Source organism: Rhinatrema bivittatum, chromosome 11 (genome assembly GCF_901001135.1).
Source record: "Rhinatrema bivittatum chromosome 11, aRhiBiv1.1, whole genome shotgun sequence".
Lineage (NCBI taxonomy): Eukaryota > Metazoa > Chordata > Amphibia > Gymnophiona > Rhinatrematidae > Rhinatrema > Rhinatrema bivittatum.
Genome location: NC_042625.1, coordinates 71,830,462 through 71,856,729, shown reverse-complemented (window position 1 = coordinate 71,856,729; position 26,268 = coordinate 71,830,462). Strand labels below are relative to the sequence as shown.

At 46.4% G+C, this 26,268-nt stretch overlaps 2 protein-coding genes across 5 annotated transcripts in view; one reads left to right on the top strand and one right to left on the bottom strand.

The window, feature by feature from the left end:
• SAE1 (SUMO1 activating enzyme subunit 1) overlaps positions 1–26,268 on the top strand; it is a 179,364-nt gene that overhangs the window by 45,842 nt on the left and 107,254 nt on the right. The window lies entirely within an intron of this gene.
• Positions 1–26,268, bottom strand: part of ZC3H4 (zinc finger CCCH-type containing 4) — an 80,086-nt gene that overhangs the window by 23,571 nt on the left and 30,247 nt on the right. For 3 of the 4 annotated variants that reach the window (XM_029619936.1, XM_029619937.1, XM_029619940.1), the window contains 8 exons: positions 26,122–26,235; positions 22,348–22,582; positions 15,131–15,282; positions 14,646–14,742; positions 13,945–14,075; positions 6,553–6,669; positions 5,601–5,712; positions 4,802–4,911 (listed from right to left, as the gene is read on the bottom strand). In XM_029619936.1, the coding sequence (XP_029475796.1) occupies positions 4,802–4,911; positions 5,601–5,712; positions 6,553–6,669; positions 13,945–14,075; positions 14,646–14,742; positions 15,131–15,282; positions 22,348–22,582; positions 26,122–26,235 (1,068 nt within the window). The remainder of the gene's footprint in view (positions 1–4,801; positions 4,912–5,600; positions 5,713–6,552; positions 6,670–13,944; positions 14,076–14,645; positions 14,743–15,130; positions 15,283–22,347; positions 22,583–26,121; positions 26,236–26,268) is intronic. The other variant, XM_029619939.1, reaches the window with a different exon arrangement.

The following is a 26,268-nucleotide window of genomic DNA, read 5'->3' as shown; positions in this document are numbered from 1 at the left end:
TGGAGCCATCGCCAGGCTGAAAGGAAGAGCACAGAACTGGAAATGCAGTCCCAAGGTCATGAAGCGAAGAAATTTCTGAAGGTCCCAACATATACCTATGTGCACATATGCTTCCATCAGATCCAGAAAAGTGCACCGCTGCGATAACAGAGTGTAATGTTTCCATACCGAAGTGTGGGACCTTGAGGGCACTGTTCCCCTTCTTCAGATCCAGAATGGGACGGAACGACCCTTCCTTCTTCTTCGGCACCACAAAGTAAATGAAGTAATGTCCCGTCCCCCTGGAGGAATGGGAACAATAGACCCCAGGGAGTCCAACCGGTGAATGGTCTGACAGACTATCTGTCATTTCGCTGGAGAACTGCACAGAGAGACCAGAAAGAGGTCTTGGAAAGGGTGAGCAAATTTTAAAGCGTAGCAGTGAGCGATGACACGGAGTACCCACTGGCCTGATGTTATCTTGGCCCATTCCTCGAAGAAAAGGAAGAGTCGTCCCCCGATGATCGGCACTGAGAAACGGGCCGGTCGCCACTCATTGCGAAGATTTAATAGCGAGGGCTCCTTGGCCGGGGCTATCTCGGCCGGTCCTGCGCCCACGAAAAGGACTGCAACCAGGACTGAAATCTCCCCGAGGTCTGTCGCTGGCTTGTGCCCACTGATCTATTCTGGCGAAAATGCCTCTGGCCCCTAAAACAAGAGCGGGCTGGGGGAAAATCCTTAGACCCCCTCGGCCTATCCTCTGGCAACTTGTACACCTTAATCTCACCCCGAGATCTGATTATTTGCTCCAAGTCCTCACCAAAAAGGAACTTCCCCTTGAAAGGGAGCGCACTAAACTGCGCTTTTGAGGAAACGTCCACCGACCAATTGCGCAACCATAAGAGCCTCCTGGCTGATATAGCCAACACCATAGTTCTGGAGGAGGTCTGAAGGAGATCATATAAGGCATCCGCCCCGTAGGCCACTTCCTTTTGAGCCGACTCCTAAGGAGGAAGGTCTCTGGCACTCAAGATCTGTTAAATCCATCTCAGGCCTGCTCTAAGCGCAAGGCTGCTGCAGACAGCTGCTCAGATCCCCAGAGCCAAGACCTCAAATATGCGTTTGAGTTGAACCTCTAGTTTCCTGTCCTGTAGGTCCTTGAGGGCTGTTGCCCTGGCCACCGGAATGGTGGTCCTTTTGGTGACCGCCAAGACCGAAGCATCCACCTTCGGGAGACCTTTGAGTCCTCAGGAGCTCCAAGGTCTCCTCTGGCAAGGGGTACAGTTTATCCATAGCTCTACCCACTCACAGACTCACTTCCGGAGTATTCCACTCCCAGGTCATGAGCTGTTTTATCAACTGAGGAAATAGAAAGGTCTTAGCTGGGCCACGTAATCCCGCCAGGACTGGGTCCACCGAATCCAGACTGGAATCCTCTGAAGGTGCCGCAATTCCCAGCTCTGCCAGGACATGCGGAATAAGAGGACCAAGTTCCTCCCTCTGAAAGAGATGAACGACCCTATGATTGTCGCCATCCAGGGGCGCCTCCTTTTCTGGCTCCTCTCCCATGTCCTCCTCCACTGGAGGCACGGAAGCACCCTTCGTCCATGTCCAAGTCCTGCCCTGTAGGCACCCTGAACAGAGGCCTCCGCGGGAAAAACGTGTGACAGACTCTCCACATGCTTTACAGGCGCTGGAATGGGCATCATCGCTGAAGAAAAAAAATTGCAAAAAAAGTGAAAACAGCTGAGCTATGCAGGGCTGAAGTCGGTCAGCGGAGGCAGCGACTGAACTCTGCATGCTGCCGGAGCTGACCACAGTTCTTAAAAAGTAACAAATACAAGTAACAAATTCAGCCCTGCTTGTACCCTTTTTTTTTTTTTTTAAACTGCTCAGCTAAGCCAGGGGAAAAACACTCCCTGAGAGGGTACTGTTTTACAGTGGACAGCTAGATAATGGGGGAGGGAATGGACCACCAGTATCACCCCAGTTGGTCACCGGGAAAAAGGGGCCTAGGATGGGCAAGCCCCCCCCAGGCTCCCAGCAGAGCAGAGAGACCGAATTGTCTCTGTGAGGGAAAAAAAGGGAGAAAACTTTCAAAGTTCTCTTTTTTTTTTTTTTTTAACAAGAATTTAATACTTGCTTGATCCAGATCAAAAGTAAAGAAAATCCCCTCAGGAAAACTAAGGGAAGAAGAAGGGGAACCGAAGGTTCAGCTGCCTACACCTGCTGGAGACAGATGAATACTGAAGGGGTGTAGGGTAGGCTCTGTCCTGATATAGGATACCCTCACAGTTTTGGTCTGTCTCCACCTGCTGGACAGGAGGCTCAACCCATGGTCTGGACTGATCCGGGTACGTACAGGGAACAGCAGGTTTTGCACCTCCTCCATCTGCTGGAGACAGAGAAATACCGAGGAACTGCAGGTGGCACACCGGGTTAAGAGGTGAAGTTTGCGAAACTTTCTCTGTCTCCATCTGCTGGAAGGGAGGCAAAACCCAGGAGTCTGGACTAATCTGGGTACGTACAGAGAACTCCAAATTTGTAAAGGCCGGAAGCTCCACTGACTGATTTAAGTGGAACACTGAAACTACCTTTGGCAGAAAAGATGGAACCGTCCTCAGAGAGACCTCGGAATCCGAAATCAGCAAAAAGGGTTCTCTACATGCCAGGACTTGAAGCTTAGACACCCTTCTGGCTGAACAAATCGCCACCAAAAAAAACCACCTTCGAAGTCAGATCTTTTATGGTGGCCCTCTTTAGAGGCTCAAATATCACCTCACATATGCCCCTGAGGACCAAATTAAGGCTTCAAGAGAGGCACACCTGACAAACAGGGGGCGCAGATGCTTCGCCCCTCGGAGGAAATGTACCACATCCAGATGCTCAGCTAGGGATGTTCTATGAAACTTGCCTCACAAGCAGCCCAGGGCCGACACCTGCACTCTCAGGGAACTAAAGGACAAACCTTTCAACAGACCTCTCTGCATAAAGGCCATAATCTGTGCCACTGAAGCTCGCTGATGATCAACCCCCTGCTCTGTACACCAAGCCTCAAAACTCTCCAAACCCTGACATATGCCAAGGAAGTAGAAGTCTTATGAGCATGCAACAGAGTAGAAATAGCATCCTCAGGATATTCTTTCCTTAATTGCTTCCTTTCAAAAGCCAAGCCGCTAGACAAAAGTGATCCGCTTGATCTGAAAATACAGGGCCCTGTCGTAGAAGCTTTGTCAGATAACCCAGTCTCAAGGTGCCGTCCACTGCTAGGATTGACCAAATCTGCAAACCAAGGCCTTCGTGGCCACTCCGGAGCCACAAGAATCACTTCTTATATTTTTTTTCAGGTACAGAATTGCAGGTTTTGCACCTCCTCCATCTGCTGGAGACAGAGAAATTCTGAGGAGCTACAGGAGGCACACCGGGTTAAGAGGTGGTGTCTGTGAAACTTTCTCTGTCTCCATCTGCTGGAAGGGAGGCAAAACCCAGGAGTCTGGACTGATCTGGGTACGTACAGGGAACTTCCATCATCAGCTTTAGAGACAGAGAAAGTGTGCAAAAAATGTCTTTTCATTCTAGAAAAAGAAAAATGACAGAAAAATATTTTGGGAATGTCCATGCATGCTCAGAAAGATTCTCTCTAACTTTCTGAGCTCTCTGAGACAGCTTTTCCATCTGAGTCCTTGGATGACATCGCCTACTTGTGTGGCTGACACTTGTCCTAGTTGTCAACAGAGAAACACTTTTTTTCTTTTGTTGATAACTAATTTGAAACACAGAACAGCAATAACTATCCCAAGTAGTGGATATGGCCCAATCAAGAACCACATTAAAAGTCTTGGAGTTATATTAGATGATACACTGTCCTGTCGTCTCCAGATAAAACAAATCATATCTCAAGGTTTTTATAGGCTTCGCTTACTGTCTGACCTTAAAAGTCTGCTTCATGAAGCAGATTTTCTCATTGTACTCCAAGCTTCTATCCTCCCAATCATCGATTACTGAAGTAGTCTATTCTTTGGCCTCCCATACTTTTCCTTGCATCCTCTACAGTTGCTACTAAATTCTGCAGCGTGGTTACTCTCAGGATTAAAAAGAACGGAACACATTACATCTACATTGATTGAGCTTCATAGGCTCTCAATACAGGAGAGAATAAAGTATAAGGTTGCTTTGTTAATTTTCAAACTGTTAAACGATCAGACATGTCATTGGGCAAACTCAATCTTAAAATTTTATCATCCAACAAGAACCCTTCATCACAACGCGACCTACTTGAGATTCCCTCTCCAAAAGTGGTCTGTTTACATACGACCCGTGAATGTGCTTTCTCCGTGGCAGGGCCTACTTTTTGGAATTCGTTACCGATGGATTTGAGACAATTAGATTCAGTTAAGCAATTCAGGAAAGAAGTAAAAACCTTTTTATTTAATTTAGCCTATTTTTAATTTACGATTTTTTAAGCTCATTGCCTTAATTATTATTGCTTTATTTTTACTGATGTATATTTACTTTTATGATTATGATACTTTTATTATAATTGTTATCTGTTGTTCAGTTCTGTTATTGTTTTATCATTATGTATGTTTTTCTTGTTCATCGCCCAGGCCTTATTGTGTTGGACAATTCATAAATTTTAATAAAAGTAAATCTAAATCTGTAATAATGTCAAGCACTGTGCTGATGCCTAATGGATAGTAGCACCCTGTCTCTTTGGCAGTCTGAAAGAAAAAGGATGTAGCCATCTTACATAAACTCAGGTAGCTATCTATTCAGATAAAGTGTCTATTTTTGTTTGCATTTTTCCTACTATGATCCCCACCTTGTCCAGAAGCTCCTTGGTTTCATCCGAGAGAGGCTCATGGGAAAACATGCAGTCATCACCATTGACGCAGTTCCCGGTTGTGTGGAATAGCTTACAGGGAAATTCACGTAAAGAGTGGAGGTTAAAGAGAACAGACTTGTATGGATCAAGAAATGTTATGTAAGCACAAATGTAGTTTTTCTTCTTACAGCTGAGTAGAACAGTACCTCAACCCAAAGAAATGTCACAATCCCACCATTGCCACTGACTGCATCATTCAGCTAACCTGTGCTTTACCCCATCCCTCTCCTTTGTCTAGGCTTATCTTATTCTCTTTAATCCTTTTCAGAGTGTGCACCTAATGACCTCTGAAGTTGGTAAACAATTTTAGGATAGAAAGCCACACAGAGCCAACTTCCTGTCCTAGAAATAGATCATTTAACACCACATACCTACTTTGCTAAGGATCTAGAAAAAATAATTTCCGCTTTTAAGCATTGAAATTTTGCTCTTCTAGAGGTACCCTGGCTTACTGGCCCTTGCTCTTAAATGAACTACAATCCTTATCCTGTACCATGCATGTACAAAAGGTTCTCCCTGCTGCCTACCTTAAAATTGGCTAATACCCTCCCCCCCCTAACATGATAACACTCTCAGCATCTAAAAATAAAATGAATTACTCTGCACTATGATTCTGTTGGCATTATTTCTGCAATAGCCACCCTCTTCCCTTTCCACTCTGCTATGGACATTCAGAATGTCATTGATGCAGCAGCTCCCCATGCACCAGTAGCTGAAATCACAAAAAAAAGGATATCATGCATATATGGGCAGTTCTCAGCTCTGGCACAAAACCCAGTCACATAAAATTTGCAGAGTCCTCTCCTCCGTGGGACTTCAATATCATGGCTGAAATTACAATGATCTCCCTGAAGCAGAAAGGAAACAAAAAGCCAGGTTCCAGCAGGTTTCTGTCAGTATTTTTATGTTCTTGCACACCAACATTCTTATGCATACATACAACCTTGCTTTAGATGAAGTCTGTGAAGAAAAGGGCTTTTGATTTCAAAACTTGTTTTTCTTTTAAGAGATTTAGTGGGGCTTCCAGGGGAAGCACATTGCAATTGTTCAGAGAAATGCCACCTTTCTGCAACAACCATTGATGCCAATGCCCATACATTTTTAACTGAACTACCTTCCACTAATTGCAGCCAATATACTAATATCACTAGTTTTCAAAGATCACAGGTCCACTCTGAAGAAAGTTAAGGACCAGTTGAGGACTATCAAGACTACAAATTCACCAAAAGCAAATTAAAGTTATAAGTATGAAAGAGAAGACCTCTTATGGTCACAAGAGAACATCATCTTGCTCAATTTTCAGAGGCAAGACATATGAAGTAGGAGAGATACAATAAGGTGGTATTGTCGTCTCCTGTAATCCCCTTCTAACTAGTTTATAAAGATGTTTGTCAAGAGGCTGGTATGGAAGAATGTACTGTTCTATCCCTACAAAAAAAAGAAAAACAAAACAATGCTCAATGAGAGCTCTAAAATTCAATTGCAGGGATCTGCAAGAGCTTAAATCACATTCTAAAACTCTCCAAGGTTTGATTTAATTTAAAATAAAATAATTATAAAATAAAACAGGTATATGGAATGCAATATATACTATTGCTAAACAGAAAGTTTCCATGCTTTAAAGAATTATGCTGGGAAACTAGTGTGTTTTGGGTCCCCATCATCAGACTGGCTGAACATTTCCTTACCCAGGTGCACCGGCCTTCCACGAAGTACTTGCAAATCACCTTCCCTTTCTTATCAGAGCGGTGGTGATGTGATCTGTCATGGTCATTCCTTCTGTACATCCCTCCCCCTCCACCATCCTAATGGGAATGGGAAAAGAAAGGAAAAAAAATGAAATTCAGAGGGGGCATGAGTAAGTCAGAGAAGAATAAAATAAACTTTCTCCTAGATAGATAACCTCACTAGTCCTTATCATCCCACCAGTCCGGTACATGCGCATGGGTTTTGTCTCCCTACCAGCAGATGAAGGTAGAGAATAATGGATTTGCTGATGTCACCCCTTATAGGGCAGTGTGCCACCTGCAGCTCCTCGGTATTTCTCTGTCTCCGGCAGATGATAGAAGTGCAATCCTGCAGCTGGAAATCAAGTTTGGACAAATTGCTCCTAGGAAGATGTTTGGTCTTCAACCATTCCTCCCCTGGTAGCAAAGGAATACGCTAGGAAGTGTGAGTGTGTGTGTCGGGTACCTTTTTTTAGCTTGCTTCCCTCCCTCATGTGAGATGGGACTGAAAGCCAGTAGTCTGGTTCATTCTTCTAGGCCCATTTTGGTCAGGTCTCCCAGAGGACCTCTTAGTAGAGATCAGAGCCCTGAGGTTCAAGCTCTGGTAGCCAGATGTTGGATCCTTGCTAAGGGAAATATTCTTAATTTTCTTTCTTTCTTTCTCCTTCTTGGATGATTAAAATTTAAAAAAATTAAAAAAAAAGAAAAAAAGGATAAAGGATAAAGATTGGAGGATGTGAGCAGGGATTTGTTTAATCCAGGGCTATCATGTTCTTTTGGGAAGCTTTGTGTATTAAGAGGTAAGAGAGAAGCTTTGCTCTTTGTGCAGCATGGCTGCTTCCACTGAATGCAGAAAATACTGCAACATGTGTGGCAGCCAGCATGGGACTGTTGGCCTCGAGTGGGTGCCGTGACTACTCAAGAGGAAAGGAGGTTTATTCAAGGGAGCCCTCCTCCAAAGAAATTGGGTACCATGAGTAGCTGAGGTGGCCATTTTGGATTCCAGTGCAAGCAGCAGCATTTGGAAAAGAAAAGCCTCCTGTGAACCATTGGTGTTATCCACCAAGGTGGCGGATCGGCGTCTTCACAAGAGTTAAGGCATGTGGAGCTTCTGTCTGGGGACATGTCTGTCTTCAGCAGCCTCTTTTTCTCCGGTATCTGTGGTGTTTATGCACCAAACATTTTTAAATAAACCAAGCTCCACTCCTTTTCAATCCAGACTGGGTTCTTTCCCCTCAAAAGTCCCTGTACTACCTTCCCAGCCAGAGGGCCAGGTGGGATTCTGAGCCCAAGAGAGAGGTAACCTCTCTACATTCAGATGCAGGTTCTCTTAGGGATCTGGCTGGGGATTTCAGCGAGTCGGAAGGGGATCTTCTAGAAGAGAGGGTGATCCCTTTTGCAGAAGGAGAAAATCCATGTATGGTTTGGCTATTTAAAAGAGAGGAGTTGCTGGCTATGATTACTCAGGCAGTAGCAGAAATTGGTATTAAGTACGACTGGATGGAATCCTCCAATTAAGGAGAAAATATTTTATAGGGTCTTCGAGGTCCTGCCAAAATCTTTCCCTTTCATAGGATGACGACGGCTTTGGTTTCTGTGGTTCTGGTTAAATTTATTTGTATGCCAACCATATATATCCAGGGCAGCACACAACAAACAAACTGTGGAGTGAAAGACTCCAGATGCAGGACTGAAAGTGCGCAGAGCGATGAAAGGAAAATTAGTTCTTACCTGATAATTTTCGTTCTTGTAGTACCACGGATCAGTCCAGACTCCTGAGTTTTGCCTCCCCTCCAGCAGATGGAGACAGAGAAGTTTTGTCAGACTCTGTCCTAAACCCTGAGATGCCACCTACAGTCCATCAGTATTTTAATGTATACAAGCAGAATGATTCAAAACTCTACTTAACTATCTGCTATAACTGGGGTTCAAACCCATAGAAACCAGGCTAACTAACCCAAATGGTAGCAGAGCCCATAACAAGATTGAAAAACATTAATAAAAAAGTTCAAATAATGTAATCACTTATCTGCAGGCAAAGTAACCAAGAACTGAACGAGCAGACTCTCTGTTATCCCTACGCTGAAAAGTGCGGGACTCTGGACTAATCCGTGGTACTACAGGAAAGAAAATTATCAGGTAAGAACTAATTTTCCTTTCCCTGTACGTACCCGGATCAGTCCAGACTCCTGGGATGTACCAGAGCTCTTCTACTCAGGGTGGGACCTTGAGAGTCCCGCTCGGATCACACCTTCACCAAAACTCCCAGAATCTGGAGCTCGCACATCCATCCGGCAATGACGAGTAAAGGTGTGCAGCGATTTCCAAGTGGCTGCTCTACAAATCTCCTGCAGCAAAATCTGTTAGCACTCAGCCCACGAGGCTGCCTGGGAACATGTAGAATGCGTGCGGAGACCCTCCAGGAGAGGACGACCCTGGAGGAGGTAAGCCGATCCAATGGCCTCTTTTAACCAACGGGCTATAGTAGCCCTCGACACCTCAAGACCTCTCCTAGGGCCACTGCAGAGGACAAATAAATGGTCAGACATGCGAAAACTATTTGTAACCTCCAAATAACGCAGCAAGGCTCGTCGGATGTCTAATCTTCGTAACTCAGTGGAATGGGGATCAGAAGGATCCAAACCAGAGAAGGATGGCAGTTCCATAGACTGATTCAAGTGGAAAGAAGAGACCACTTTCGGAAGAAAAGAAGGAACTGTCCGCAAGGAAACTCCCGAATCCTTAATTCTCAAAAAGGGCTCCCTGCAAGACAAAGCTTGAAGTTCCGACACCCTACGAGCCGAAGAAATAGCCACGAGAAATGACACCTTAAAGTAAGATCCTTCAAAGTAGTCCTTTTTATGGGCTCGAATGGCACGTTACACAAAGCTTTAAGAACCAGGTTCAAATTCCACGACAGACAAGGCCTTTTAAGCGGAGGACGCAGATGATTCACCCCTTTAAGAAAATGCGTCATGTCAGGATGTGCGGCCAAAGAAATTCCTCGTAACTTTCCATGGAAACATCCAAGAGCCGCTACCTGCACATGTAGCGAGCTGCAGGACAATCCTTTAGCAAGGCCGGCCTGCAAGAAGGAGAGAATATCCGCCACTACCGCTCGAGTGGGATCTATGCTGTGTTGAATGCACCAGGCCTCAAATATCCCCCACACTAACATAAGCTAGTGATGTAGAAGTCTTTCGCAACCATAAGAGAGTATCACCGCATCTGAGTATCCTTTGCTCTTCAAATGTTGCCTCTCAAAAGCCATGCCGCGAGACAGAAGCGATCTGCCTCATCCAAACAGATGGGCCCCTGATGCAGGAGATTCGGCAACTCTCTGAACCGCAGTGGACCGTCTACCACTAGGTTGACTAGATCCGCAAACCAGGGACACCTCGGTGACTCTGGTGCAATTAGTACCACTTCCCCCGGATGAGTCTCTATTCTTCGAAGCACTCTTCCGATTAAAGGCCAGGGAAGAACCAGGGTATCCACTCTTTCCGCCCCCGTCTCCCGGCGCCAACTGAAGAAATGAGGAGCCTTGGCATTTCAGAACGTGGCCATGAGATCCATGCTTGGCTTGGACCACCCGTCATATATCATCTGGAAAGCTTCTGTGGAGAGTTCCCACTCTCCGGGATCGAGTCGGTGGCAATTGAGAAAGTCGGCTTGAAAGTTGTTTACCCTGGCAATGTGAGAGGCTGCGATACTGACGAGATGATGCTCTGCCCAATGAATCAGGAGCTGAGCTTTCAGTGCCACCGGTTGGCTCTTGATTCCTCCTTGGCGATTGATATAAGCCACCGTTGTTGCATTGTCCAACCGATTTCCTCTGTAGAAGCGGCAGAAAGGCTTGCAACACCAACTTCGCTGCTCTGGTCTCCAGACGGTTGATTGACCAACTGGATTCTTCCAGCAACCAGAGGCCCTGTACCGATTTGTCTTGACAGACTGCTCCCCAACCGGAGAGGCTGGCATCCATGGTCACTACCGTCCAGAGAGGCATTTCCAGGGGCATACCCTGGTTCAAGTGGTCTGAGAGGAGCCACCAGTCGAGATTGGACCGAGCAGAATCCGTAAGGGGAAGGAAAAGGTGGAACTGTTCGGAAACGGGATTCCAACGGGAAAGCAATGCTGACTGTAGAGGTCTCATATGAGCAAAGGCCCATGGCACCAACTCCAGGGTGGAGGTCATGGAACCACAGACCCGCAAGTAATCCCATACTCTTGGAGGATTCTTGGACAACAAGTCTCGAATCTGTCCTTGCAGCTTGACAATGCGGTCCTCAGTGAGAAAGACTCTGCCATGCCGTGTATCGAACAAAGCTCCCAGGAATTCCAAAGACTGTGGAGTCAGGTGGCTTTTGGCGGGGTTGACTACCCAACCAAGAGACTGTAGTAGGTGAAGCACTCTGCTTACCACCGAATGACAGAGCTCCTCCAACTTCGCCCGAAATAGCCAGTCATCCAGATAGGGATGTACAAACAAACCACCTTTTCTCAGGTGTGTCGCCACTACGATCATGATTTTGGTAAAAGTCCTGGGTGCTGTAGCCAGACCGAAGGGAACAGTGCAAAATTGAAAATGATCGCCCAGCACGGAGAACCGCAGGAACGTCTGATGGTCTGGACGGATGCCGATGTGTAAATTCGCTTTGGTGAGATTGAGAGACGCTAGGAACTCGCCTTGTGAACCGAAGCTATGACTGATCACAGAATCTCTATGCGAAATTGTGGAACCCGAAGGCATCTGTTGACTCGCTTCAGGTCCAGTATGGGCCAGTAGGTGCCATCCTTTTTTGGAACTACGAAGTAAATGGCCTTTTCGCCATCCCTTGGCGGGAACTGGAACTATTGCCCCTAGATTGATCAGGCGCCTTACAGTGTCCCTGACCGCCTGACATTTTTCTTCGTAGGAGCAAGGGGAGATTAGAAAGCGATCCCGAAGGTGCCAAGCAAAATCTAAAGCGTAGCCTTGTCTTATTACCATGAGGACCCATTGATCTGATGTTAACTTGGTCCATTCCTCGTAAAACTGAGACAGTCTGCCTCCCACCAGCGGAACGGACCAGCTGCATTTCATTGAGAGGATTTGCCTCCTCCTTCGGACTGAGAGGCCCCGGATCTTCTGAATCTACGGCCACGAAAGGACTGAAACCATGATTGTTGCCTGCCTGCAGGCTGCCTGGAGGAGGACCCCGACAAACAAGAAGCTCGGAATCTGCAATTCCCACGGAAACGAGACCGGGAAGGGAAGGAACCCCTCGATCTAGGCTTATCCTCCGGTAAGCAATGGACCTTGTTTTCTTCAAAGGATTGTATCATATCTTCCAGTTCCTTTCCAAACAGCAATTTGCCCTTAAATGGCAAAGAACCCAACTGAGCCTTAGAGGAGACGTTGGTTGACCAGTTCCTTAACCAACCAACTCGTCGGGCCGAGACAGCTGCCACCATGTAGCGGGCTGATGTCCGAAGCAGGTCATACAAGGTATCAGTGCTGTATGCCACCGCGGCATCCAGGTGTCCTGCCTTAACGGCTTGCTCCTGAGAAAGAGAGGTAATATTCTGCATATATGTTGGACCCAACGAAGCCCTGCACACAAGGAAAAACTGCTGCACATTGCAGCCCGGACTCCCAGCGCAGAAACTTAAAAAATGCGCTTAAGCTGCACCTCAAGCTTATGGTCCTGCAGATCTCGAAGTGCTGTTGCTCCTGTCACCGGGATGGTGGTCTTCTTGGTTACAGCAGACACTGCTGCATCCACCTTAGGCACTTTTAACAGGTCCAATGCCTCCTCGGGCAGGGGATACAGTCTATCCATTGCCTTGCTGACCTTCAGCCCCCAAGTCCAGAGTGTCCCATTCCCAGAACAGCAAATCGGTGACGGACAAATGAAAGGGAAAAGATTTTGTCGGACCCCGAAGACCCACCATGACTGGGTCAATGTTTCCCCAAACGGGAATCTTCCTTAGGTACCTCAATACCTAATTCTTCCAAAACAGCCGGAATGAGCGGGTCCAACTCATCTCTCCTAAAGAGATGGACCACTTTAGGGTCTGGGTTGTTTTTTTTTTTGGGGGGGGGGGGGGGGGGTTATATAAGTAATTAAGACCAGACTGTAGGTTTTGCACCTCCACCATCTGCTGGAGACAGAGAAATACTGACGAACTGTAGGTGCACCTCAGGGTTTAGGACAGAGTCCGCCAAAACTTCTGGCTCCATCTGCTGGAGGGGAGGCAAAATCCAGGAGTCTGGACTGATCCGGGTACGTACAGGGAACAAGCTATACCCTCTTCTTGATGAGGCTATGGAGCAGTTGAAATTTCCTAAGGTGGATGCCTTGGTTTCTGTGTGAGGTGGAAAGACTGGAGGCTTGTCTTGCTTTTATAGCAGATTTTCCTTTATTGTTTAGTTTGAACCTCGGCCGGACAGATGGCGTCTTCTGCCATCAGCCAGGTATTTCCTATGGCTGCATAACTGGTCAGCGGATATATATTCCATGGAAAGGTTAATTAAGTTGCCTTTATGAGGAGACTTCTTTGGGAAAAACTTAGAGAAGTGGTGTAAGACTGTGGGGGAGTCCAAGGCACATAAGCTGCTGGAGAATAAGCCCAAGGGGTCTTCCAGATTTAAGAACGTGAGGTGTTACCAACTGAGTAAAGTACATCCTCTCAGAATGGGCATGCCAGAAACAGAACTCAGGCCTTTCGGACAGACAGAAGGAACTCAAAAGATGGTGGTGTAGGCGGCAGAGAAAGATTCAAGAGTTCACAATGAGATACAGAGAGTTCCTTCCCCAGTTCTTCAAACTGAAGGTCAGCTGACTCAATTTTATGGGAAGTGGACCTGAAATAACTATAGATCCGTGGGTCCTGCCGGTTGTAAGACATGGTTACGCCATAGAGGTTTCACAGCATGTTGGTTGCCCATAAAGGAGGCAGCAAAAGGGTCACTCTGGATTGTCTTCTTCAGTTGGTGGTGGTGGTTCCTATTCCATGGCAGGAGTGGAGACAAGGAAAGTATTCCATTTATTTAGTGATTCCCAAGAAAGCAGGCACATACACACCCATTCTGGACTTGAAGCAGGTGAAAGAAAAATTACTGAGTAATGATCCCTCTAATTTTTTATGGGCTGCATGCACAAAAAAGTTTTCATGTGCAACATAATGTACAAAATTTGTGCACTGTGTTCTTTGAAACACTATTTGTTTTTCTTGTGCATGCTGTTTTCCTGTATGTGCATGCACATATGTGCTCAGCTTACAGGGAACATTTCTACCAAGGTCTCTAGCTGATTGTTAAGTCCTTCTCCATTGTCTAGGAACAAACAAATGGGAGCAGTTACTTACGCCCATGTCCTCATCACAGAAGTCATCTTCATCATTCCCGCCTTTATTTCTATGGCCACCTCGTCCCCTGCCTCTTCCCATTCCCTTGAACCCTCTTCCTCGGGGGCCACGGCCCCGGCCTCGGCCATAACCTTCAGTGAAAGAAAAAAGCAATAGAAAAAAAAATGTGCATTCCTGTTCCTCAAGGGTAACTCGTCAAAATGATCATAAAACATGGACTGGCAACTGCCACATGTATCAACACTATCTGCATCACTCCGCTGCCTGAGTTTTGGCCTCTCGGCTGTACAGCTAAAGCTTGGCAGAGAGAGCTGAGAAAAAAATTGTCCCTTTTATTCATAGTAATTCAGTATTTCTGAATCCAGTCTCAGGGACAAATCTACTTTCTTGAAAGTAGTCCAAACACCCAAATTATCTCTAATCAGCATTGCACTTCAGTGTAACCAGACTAGAAGATTTGGTTATTAGTTTGTTTCATTTTTAACTATCCAGGGCAGAAGATTTTAGCAGTTTTCTATTTCCTAGAGTGCTGTAACTGTAGATTTTCTGTGAGACATCCCTCCAAAGTGGTTGAAAAAACACAGGAGACATCCCTCTGAATCAACTGCCCAGCCTGTAGGAATGTACAACTTGAAAATGAGCTTGCATTTTATCCCACAAATGCAGCCGCCCTAATGTGATATTCTTCTGACATCCCTCACCTCGCCCTCTGCCCTCCTTCGACCTCCTATACTGGTTCAGCTCCTTGGAATAATCGTCATACTCCTCCTCTCCCAGCGGTTCTTCATTTTCCCAGTACTGTGATTAAAACGTGCAGAAGTGATTAATGAGTTGAAGTGAAAGGGCAGAACTTGATTCTTAACACTACCTCTCCCCTACAATGACACAGTTTATTATTAGATTTCCTTATTGCCATTTAAAAGAAACCCACAAGGCTCACAGCCTCTCAAAATATTTTCTACCTATTCAGTGGAGATTTTTCTTCATTTAAATATGGTAATTACACGATAACCTTCAACATATAGCTCACTTAAAGGTAATTAGCAAGCCTGAGCTCAAAGGAGCATTGATGACGGCATGTGTGTATCACCTTTTGGTAATCAGTCTCTAGATTGATATTATATTGGCACACTAAGTGTAGGCTACCAAATGTAGGTGAAGGTAGGTCAAACAGCGAATAACTTACCTCCATCTCTTCATCATATATATCATCTTCCTCATCATGATGTTCTCCTCCCATGGAGCCTCGCCCTCTCCCTCCTCTCCCTCTGCCTCTTCCTCTCACTGGTCCTCTGTTTCCGTGGCCACGATAGTTTTTTCCATGGCCTCGGGAACCTGCTGAATCAAATTTACAATTAACAGACTTCTCACTTTTCCATGAAAAGTATCTTTCTGTACAAAGGAGATATAGGAAAATTGGTTCTTACCTGCTAATTTTCGTTCCTGACAGCTCAGTCCAGACTCATGATTTTTGCCTCCCTTTCAGCAAATGGAGATAGAGAAAGTTTCACTGACACTGCCACATAACATAATGTGCCACCTGCAGGCCTTCAGTATTGATAAGTACCCAAGCCTAGATACCAACGAACACAACCACAAATAATGTGCTCATATCCGCCTGAACGAGCAGTAGGAAGTGGAAACTTATAATGGATAAATCTTTCCAACCTTAAAAACGTGAGGAACTAATCAAAACCTGTGCCATTCTTTAGGCTAATTACAATAACAGATTGAGCGGACTCTCCAATTCTCCCACATCAACTGGGTGGGACTCTGGAATGATCTTTGGTACTATGGAATGAAAATTAGCAGGTAAGAACTGATTTTCTTTTCCCTGTACGTACACAGATCAGTCCAGACTCCTGGGCTGTACCCAAGCTTCCCTAAACAGGATGGGACTGCGAAAGTCCTGCTCAAAGTACACTCGTTTCCAAAGCCCATGGCCTCTGGGGCCTGGATATCCAAACAAAAACGCCTGGCGAAAGAAAGCATGCAATGATTTCCACCGACAACTCTCTTGTGGCGATATCTGTTGACATTCTGCCCAGGACGCCGCCTGAGAACAAGTGAGCCCTTAACCCTACAGGGATAGGACAGATAATCACCAAATCTATAGTTTCCTTCAATCACCACGCTATGGTGGATTTTAAAGCTTTATGACCCTTTTTTGCACCACTCCATAGCACAAAAAGATGGTCAGACAACTGGAAGCTATTAGTGACCTTAAGATACTGCAACAATGACCGCTTTACATCCAAGAGTCGCAACTCTCTCATGTGATGTGCTGTAGCATCCAAATTTGGAAAGGCCGGAAGCTCTACCAATTGACTTAAGTGGAACGACGACACCACCATCAGAAGGAAGGAAGGAAGGAACTGCCTGCAATAAAACTCCAGAATCCATAATTCTCAAAAAAGGATCCCTACATGACAAAGCCTGAAGCTCCGAAATCCTTCTAGCGGAACAAATTGCCACCAAGATAACCCCTTTAAGGTGAGATCTTTCATAGTAGCCCTTTTAAGAGGCTTGAATGGAGCCGCACACATATCCTTAAGGGAGCCTCAAGTTAAGGCTCCAAGAGGGACACAACTTCCATCCACATCCAGATGTGATGGCCTTGAAGACAGCCCAAAGCCACCATCTGAACGCTGTGGGAGTTAAAGGCCAAACCCTTCACCAACCCTCTTTGCAAGAAGGTCAAAATATGCACTACGGATGCCAGAGTAGATTCAACCCCCTGCTCCGCACATCAAGCCTCTAAAGGTCTCCAGACCCTCACATACGCCAAGGTGGTAGAAGTCTTTCTAGCTTGCAACCGAGTGGAAATGATATCCTCAGAATATCCTTTCTCCCTTAAGCGTTTCCTCTCAAAAGCCTAGCTGCGAGACAGAAATGAGTCGCCTCATCTGAAAATATGGGACTCTGGTGCAGAAGCTTTGGTAAGTGAGCGAGCCTCAATGGCCCGTCCACCACTAGATTCATCGGATCTGCAAACCATGGCCACTGAGGCCACTCCGGTGCCTCTAGAATCACGTCTCCTAGATGAATCTCAACACACCACTACATTTTGCTCACCAGCGGCCATGGCGGAAACACGTACAGGAGGATACCCCGTGGCCAAGAAAGAACCAAGGCATCAACCTCTTCTGATCCACATTCCCTTCTGCAATTGAAAAAGCGTGGAGCCTTGGCATTTCGCTGAGTTGCCATTAAGTCCATGTGGGGTCTGCCCCATCTGCAACTGATGAGACGCATTGCTTCCTCCGACAATTCCCATTCTACGGGATCCAGCTGTTGTTGACTGCGAAAATCTGCTTGCACATTGTCTATCCCGGCTATGTGAGAAGCCGCTAGTAATACCAGTTGCTACTCTGCCCAGCGAATTAACTCCTGGGCTTCCTGAGCCACTGTTTGACTTTTTGTACCACCCTTGTGGTTGATGTAAGCCACAGTCATCACACTGTCTTACAAGATCCTTACTGGCCGCCTGCGCAAGAAAGGCATACAGTGCGAACTGCACCATTCTCGTCTCTAAGAGATTGATAGGCCACAATGCTTCCTCAGCTGATCACTGGCCCTGCACCAACTGAGCTTGGCATACAGGTCCCCATCTGGAGAGACTGGCATCGGTGGTAACAACTATCCACTCCGGAACTTCCAAGTCTACTCTGCGACACAATTGATCCTGACCACGTCACCATGAGAGACTGGATCTGGCTAGCTCCATAAGAGGTAGTGAAAGATGAAACTGTTCTGACAACGGGTTCCACTGGGAGAGCAACACCGACTGCAGAAGTCTCATACCATTAAATGCCCAAGGAATCAGTTCCAAAGTGGAAGCCATGGAACCGAGAACCTGCAAGTAACCCCAGGCCCTGGGCACCACTTTCTCTAACAAACTGTGAACTTGCGCCTGCAATTTGCAAATGCATTCCTTAGTGAGAAACACCTTCCCCCAACTTGTATTGAAACATGCCCCCAGGAACTTCAACACCTGAGAAGGGGAAAGATGCCTCTTTGACAGATTTTCTACCCAACCCTGGGATCTCAACTGCTGCAGCATCAACTCCACTGCCTGCCTGCAAAGGACCTCTGACTTTGTTCGAATAAGTCAATTGTCCAGATATGGGTGACCTAGGATGCATTCCTTCCTGAAAGCCACCACCATCACAACTAACACTTTGGTGAAGGTCCTCAGAGCCATCGCCAAACCGAATGGAAGGGCACAAGATTGAAAATGCATCCCTAGGATCAAGAACTGGAGGAATCTCTGATGGTCCGGTCTGATTGCTATGTGCAAGTATGCCTCAGTCAAATCCAGGGAAGCCAAGAACTCTCCCTTATGCACCGCTGCAATGACTGAACGCATAGTCTCCTGTAACGCTTACTCTGATCGGTGGCCTCCAAACTCAGCCTCTCCAGGGTTCAGTCTTGGAGGAGCTTTCCTGGCCACTTGAAAACTCAATTAGAAGTCATGTACAATTTCTCTCTACAAGTCCCCAGGCGGAGTTTGAACTGTCCCAGGCCTAGTTGGAAGGCAGACGCCCTCCCCACTGAGCCAGTGGCCCAACTAGCAAAGGCTGGCTTCAAAAGTTAACCTTAAGTCTCTAGCCTTGTTTTTCAGTCCTCTGTGACATCCACCAGAAAACAAAACTAATCTCAAAACGTTCTCCAAAAGTCAAAGTCTGGCCCAATGGGCCTAACTGCCACCTCCGACCATACCTCTGGGATATCAAACTTGTCCCAAGAGATACAACCACCTGCTTGGCAGTTCTCCTGGTAAAGTATCCTTAAAGTAAGTAAATCCACACAAATAGGAGCTTTTTGTAGGCACAAGCTCACCTTCTTTGTGATCACTGTTGCTGTCCTTCTTCACATGGTAGCGGGAACATCCAGAGTCAAAGTCTCCCAGAGTAACAAGGTAGCAAGGTCCTTCCTCCTCAGTCCCTGGTCCCACCCTCCAGTTGGCCATCCCCCTGTAGCCAGGGATTGGCCTTCTGGAGCTCCACCCTTTATTTCCCACACCTGCGGTTTTTTTCTCGCTATGGTTACAGGGGGAAGGAACCAGTGTGTATCCTTGACTCTGTGTCACCGGGTATTTCTTCCCCCTCTTTCTAGAATCTTTGGTTCCTGAGGCTTTGGCTTACCTTCCCGGGTTGGAACATAGACCCCGTCACATCTCCATCCGAAAACTATGAACTTTGAGAGCTATGTTTACTTTCTTTAAGCCTAAAATGGGGTGAAAATCTCTCTCCTTTAGAACCACGAAATAAATGGAACACCGTCCTGTCCCTTGTTCCTCTAGGGCAGGGGTGGGCAATTCCGGTCCTCGAGGGCTGCAAACCAGTCGGGTTTTCAGGATATCCTTAATGAATATGCATGAGAGAGACCTGCATACACACTGCCTCAGTTGTATGCAAATCTATTTCATGCATATTCATTAGGGGTATCCTGAAAACCCGACTGGTTTGCAGCCCTCGAGGAAAGGACTTGCCCACCCCTGCTCTAGGGGGACGGGAAAAATGGCCCCCAGCATCTGTAGGCGGCTGATGGTTTCCTGCACCACCCGCCTTTTTGCCATGGAAGCGCAAGGGGAGACCATGAATCAGTCCCTTAATGGACAAGCAAATTCTAAAGTGTAACTTTGCCTTATCACACTTAAGACCCACTGATCCAATGTGATCTTCACCCACTCCTCGTAAAAAGGATTCAGTCGACCCCCTATGACTGGAACTCAGGAATGGGCCGGCCTCGCTTCATTGGGTGGACTTGGCTCCACCACCACCCTGGCCAGGGCCATATCTGTTCAGCTTTCGACCTTGAAAGGACTGGTTCCAGGACTGCTGCCTCCCCAAGATCTGCCTCTGGGCTCCTTCTGAAGCCCTATTCTGCCAAAACCTCCTATTCCCTCTGAACTAAGAATGCAGAGGAAAAGATGCTTTTCCCCCTTTTGGCTTATCCTCAGCCAATGTATGTCCTTTATTCTCTCACAGATGTTTTATCAGCTCCTCCAAGTCTTCTCCAAAAAGCAGCTTTCCTTTGAAAGGTAACACTCCTAACTGAGACTTGGATGAAACATCCGCTGCCCAGTTTCTCAACCAAAGAAGTCGCCTGACCAAAACCACCAACATCGTTCTATAAAAAGTCCTAATGAGGTCATATAATGCATCTGCTCCATAGGCCACCACAGCCTCCAGCCGCTCTGCCTCTGATGCAGACATCGATTTATCCGCCTGCAACTGCTGCACCCATCGCAGCCCAGCCCGAAGCATAAAGCTGCTGCACACCACAGTATATATGCTAAGGGTAGACACCTCAAAAATCTTCTTGAGATGGACTTCCAGCTTCCTATCCTGAAGATCCTACAGCACTGCAGAACCAGCCACCAGAATGGTTGTCTTTTTAGTAACCGCTGACACTGAAGCATCCTTTGGAACCCTCAACAGCTCAAGCATGTCTTCAGGCAAGGAATATAATTTATCCATTGCTCTACTAACCTTCAAGCCAGTCTCTGGGTATCCCACTCCCTGACCACTAACTTAACTGACTTATGGAAAGGAAAATCCTTCGCAGGATTTCTTAAGCCGTCCATGACTGGATTCACCTCTTCCTGATCGGATTTCTCTTGCTGAACCTTTATTCCTAACTCCTTAAGGACATAGGAGATCAGGGGTCCCAACTCTTCCCTGTGGAAAAGACGAACCACCTTTGGATCGTCCCACTCAATAGCCAGGGCTTTCCCAGCCCCTCTTCTGGATCCTGTCCTACTGAAGAAAGATCCGCCTCAGGAGGATGTTCTACAGGCAGATCCCCGTCCTCTGAATCCTCAGAGAGTTTGTCCGCAGCGTTCGACTGTGTGGGCATACCAAGGACTCGCCGAACCCTTGTAACCCCAGTAGCCCGTGAAACCCTGGTCCTCTTCCTGGGCTGTAGACCTACTGACCCACCCACCCCCACTCTGCTTAGAACCATGCCTTCCCACGGCTTTCCTGGCCATATAAGCCTTGTGCAACAACAGGACGAAATCTGTTGAGAAGGTTGTGGAACCATTGAATCCTCCCCCAGGAAGTCTTTGTCCTCACCCGACTGAACTCCCCAGGCTCCCCGGTCCCCATGGGGCTCAGATCAGCCAAGGACAGTGGCGGAGGGAGATCCCCTTCAGTCTCTGAAGCAGTCACAAGAGAAGATAAAATAGCTGCCATTCCCGCTCTAATCAGGAAGGGGCCCCGTTGCTTCCCCCCATGCAACCAAGAGCCTCCCAGACTCATGCTGCTTTTCTGATGCCGCCACGATCGTCCCTGAGCTGCCCTCTCCCCCAGAGGGGCAGCGGGAACAAAAGCCAGCCCAAGAGGGCCGCATGTGGTACACTTGCTGCCTCACGGCATGCTCTCAGTCCACCCCTGTCAGGCTTCAGCACCGCTTTCACTCCAAGATAGGGAAAACAAATAATACGAATTCCCCCCCCCACACACATACTTTTTTTTTTTTTTTAATAAACTTTCAGAAAAGACAAAAACTACTTCCCTTTAACTGAAGAGTGGCAGCAGGCTCTGCAAGGCCTCCTGGGGAAGAGGAAACTGGCCCCACCAGATTTTTACCCCCAGCAGATGAAGGACCGAACAATATAAGGGTCCCCAACCCCCTGCTCGTCCATCTCAGAACCAGGAGGGATGGCCACACCAGGACCTGCCAACCTCCTGGGAGGAAATATCCAAGAAATTATCTGTTCCCTTTTTTTTTTTTTTTAAACTAGTTTCCAGACTGCAGGCTTTGTATCTCTACCATCTTCTGGAGACAGAGAAATACTGTGGGACTGCAGATGGCAAACCAGGTTATGTGGCAGTGAAGCAAAACTGTCTCTTGTCTCCATCTGCTGGAAGGGAGCAAACCCCAGGAGTCTGGACTGATTTGGGTACGTACAGGGAACTGTGAACGGCTACTCTGAGTGGCCCTGTTTAATACTTTTAAAACTAAACATTGAAAAGAATGATAGAAGAAAACCAAAAGGAACACAGAGACACAGCTAAAGGAATTCCTTCACAAAATTCAAATATAATCATCAGAATAACTACACCACAAGTCAGCAACTCTGGTCCTAATGAAAATTTTTCATTAACCATGGCAAATGCTGTTCATGCTATTCAGAGAGGACTTTACATGCAAATAGATCTCTAATTCTAGAGATGGTGGAACTCTGCAGTGCTCGCAGGCTAGAACCGACACCCACTATGGGCAAGGCAGGGCAGGAATAATCTGCTTGCTCCTAGAGGTTTGAAAAACAGGACCAGAATTGCAAAATAATCAACATACACAGCTCCATGTTTCAATCTAAGTCTGTATCCAAATCTGTCTCCTGTGCATTCCTTTGTGAGGTAATCTCACCCTCTGGAAAAAGGATATTACCTCTCCCTCTGTTCGTGCCCTCCTTGGCTCTTCTATACTGGTTCAGCTCTTTTGTAAAGTCATCATAGTCTTCTTTCCCCATTTCCTCCTCCTCCTCGCACTCATACTCGCCATACTGGTCCCCCTCATACTCATCATACATGCCATAGCCCTTGTTCTCCATAGATGTGTACCCCTTCTTTGTTAATGAGGTGCTGTGGGGGGGAGGAGGAGGAGGAGGGTATTGCTGGTGGGACTTTGAAAAGAAAGAAACAAATGCTTAAGGTCAGAGTTTTCTATTATATATTAAAAGGAGCAAAAGAGAAGCAAATAAGATGAAAATTAAGCTCACATGACAAGTTGGTTTTCAGTTGACAGGTACACAATTATAAAATGTTTTAACTGAATGGCAGGGTCTGTGGTACTGCAGCAGGAAGGGAAAATGGGCAGCGAGTAGATGGGTCTTGCCATTATATCTATTGTTATATTCTATCAGGCTGATGCAATATAGTGCGCTCAGTTGAGCACACTGCTTAACACGCATTTGGACACGTTTCCAAAACCCCTTATGCAGTGGATTAGCGCGTCCAAAACCTATGTCCTAACCAGCTCGTAGCTAATAGAGCTCGTCACATGTAAATTCATGTTGATGAGGCTATTAGCTATTACCCCCAATGCAAAAAAAATGTATGCTCAACACGCATATTTTTACTCTTGAAAATTAATATCTGCTTTTCTGTTCCTTTTTTCGGTTCCTCTGACTTAATATCGTGGCGATATTAAGTCAGAGGAACAAAAAAAGAAGTAAGGAAAAACAAAATTAAAAACAAAAAAGTCACCAGTGGTCAGGTTAGGAAAACATACATTCAATTAACAAGTATCCATTTTCCTAACCTGCACCGACAGCCACCTCTCCTGGGTGCCCGCTGCCAAGGAGGCACTAGGGGCGCACAATATCCCCTAGTACTTCCTTTTTACCGTGGTAGCCCATTTAAATATTACATTGGGTGCCCCGGAGAGGTGGATCGGCGCACATTAGGAGAGCGGGCACTCAATCACGAGCGTCCGTTTTCCGCATGCCAATATTGCATTGGCCTGTATGTCAGAGACTTCCTCACCTACTGCATGCATCTCAGTGACTGACAATTAATCATTTATTATAAAACAGCAGGAAGAATTTCTGCTCTGCGACTGGATTCTGAGGGTTCTGACCACTATAAATATCCTACAGCATAATGCTAAACACTGTGGGCCGGATTTTAAAAGCCCTGCGCGCGTATTTTGCATAGGCCGCCGGCGCGCGCGTAAGTCCCAGGGCTTCGTAAAAGGGGCGGGAGGGGGCGTGTCCGGGGGGGGTGTCAGTTTGGGGTGGGTCCAGGGGCGTGGCACCAGCCCGGGGGCGTGGTCGAGGCCTCCGGACCAGCCCCCAGGTCGGGTGATGGCGCGCGCAGATTTACACCTGCTTTCGGCAGGCGTAAATCTGCCAACAAAGGTAGGGGGCGGTTTAGATAGGGCCGGAGGGGTGGGTTAGGTAGGGGAAGGGAGGGGAAGGTGAGGGGAGGTGGAAAGAAAGTTCCCTCCGAGGCCGCTCCGATTTTGGAGCGGCCTTGGAGGGAACAGGCAGCGCGCGCCGGGCTCGGTGCGCGCAGGTTGCACAAATGTGCACCCCCTTGCGTGCGCTGACCCCGGATTTTATAAGATATGCGCGGCTATGCGCAAATCTTATAAAATCCAGCGTACTTTTGTTCGCGCCTGGTGCACGAACAAAAGTACGCGCGCGTAAATTTATAAAATCTACCCCTGTATTTTTCGCTCCATAAGATGCACTTTTATGGAGCGAATATAAAAAAATAATAATAATTAACTACAACCCTCCTGACCCCCCAAGACATGGGAGGATGACAGGGGACGACCAACGGCACTGGTAGCACCTGTGACATAGTAAGGGCAAAGGGCCACCGAAGCCATTTTGATTACTGGCAGCCGACGGCCCAAGAGCAGGAGATAGCTCCCAGACCCCCGCTGAACCACCAGGGCCTTTTGGCAAGTCTTGGGGGAGGGGGGGTCAGGAGGGTGGGGGGGTTGTAGTTAATTAAATTTAAAGGGTTGGGGTGGGGTTTTGTTTGTTTTTGTTTTTTCCAGACAAAGAGAACGATAAAAGTTTTCTGATCCGAGGAGTGGACCGAAATGGCCCACCCCAGACCCGAAAACGAAATGGGGACCAAAACAATTGTATGCCCACACCTAATTTGCTCCATAAGACGCACAGACGCCCAGGAACAGAGCTGTTTTAGCCACCCTTTTTTTTTTTTTAATTTTCCCGTCTTATGGAGCAAAAAAATACAGTATTTAATTTTTTTTTTTAATATATAAATTACTGTAGGTTATACAGTGGCTTGCCAATATTTTTGAAGACCAATCACCCTGCTGTACCTTATTGTTTAACTGCACAACTCTGCATACAAGTTTAGTACACCATAAAAACAGAGGAAACAGAGATTTTAAAAATAAGGTGTGCATTTGTCCCAAAAAGACTAATGTGCTTGGGGGAAGAACGTGAAGGTTTAATAAATGCATATTGCACTACAGTTATGTTAATTCATTTTCATTTTTAAAGCCTAGTGCTGATTTAAGTCAATGAAAACGAAATTAGTCCAGGTCCTGTTTAATTAGGATATTGAAAACCATATTAAACTCTGGAATGACTTTTCTACTAAGAGGGTAATTTTAAAAGCCATTTCTGCAAGTAAAACAGTGTTTTAACCACTATAATGGGCTTTTAGAAAGCTGGCCTCCCTGTATGCGAAGAAACTTAGATGCATAGGGGGTCAGTACATGTTTAACTTTTCCCACAGTGAGAAGAGACATTCCGGTGGAGGGAGGCTTACATTTATATGCATACTTTTGAATTTTCAAAAGTGTGTGTATGTGCGTGTACTTTTCCTGGGATAGTTTTCAAAGTGAAAGCACGTGCATACTTTCATTTTTAAAATTGGTTCAAAGTCCATAGGTAAAAGGTGCCCTAGACTCTGCACCAATGCAGGCCATTAGGATATTACCCCCTAAATGCTCTCAGATGGCTCCACCACCACCGCTGGTAAGCCATTCCATGCATTCTCAACTTCCTTTTACCACTGCCCTCTATGTCCATCCCAGGCATGTAAAAATTCTGTCCTGGATTCCATTACCTCTGCTAGTGGCTATTCCAGGCATCCACCACCTTCTTTATAAAGGGTTTTCTCATATTTCCTCTTTCTACACCTTTCACCCTGCAATTTCATATTATCACCCTTTGTCTTTAACATTCCTTTTCTATGGTAATGACCACCTTCCTGTATTAATCACTGCCCACCTTGTTTTACAATACAATTCCAGTATGCACAGTGGAAAAATTCTAATTTAGGTGTAAGCAATAAAGGAAACTGCCAAATTTGGGAAGGTGGCTAAAAGCCCAGGCTAAAGAGCAGTCTGCTCTCACTTGCTTTAGGACTGTGCTCTCCAAAAATCTTAAATCCAGTCATGAATGCGACTCATAATGTAAGGAACAGCCTCCAGGAGTAGTATCAGAATTAAAGAAAGCTTGGGAAGAGCATAGAAGGTCCTTCGCATTGAAGTGAGGGTAATGCCGGAGATCAACTGGGATCTGCAGTACTGCAGGATATAATTTACTGGGCCTGACACTGTATCTGCCATCCATTTCTCTCTTTCTATACAGAATGTGTTTTTTCATCATAGACCAAGCTATTAAGTAAATGCTGGTGTTTTCTGCTACACCATGGTAGGGCAGTTACTCACCGGGGGATAAGGGGGAGGGCTATATTCCCTGTATTTCCGGTGTCCCTTCTCACCAGGGCTGAAGTCAGACTCGTCACTATAATCCGAAAACTCTTCGCTCGAAGATGCGTGACGCTGAAATTAATGATAAGGGCACAGTCAGACACT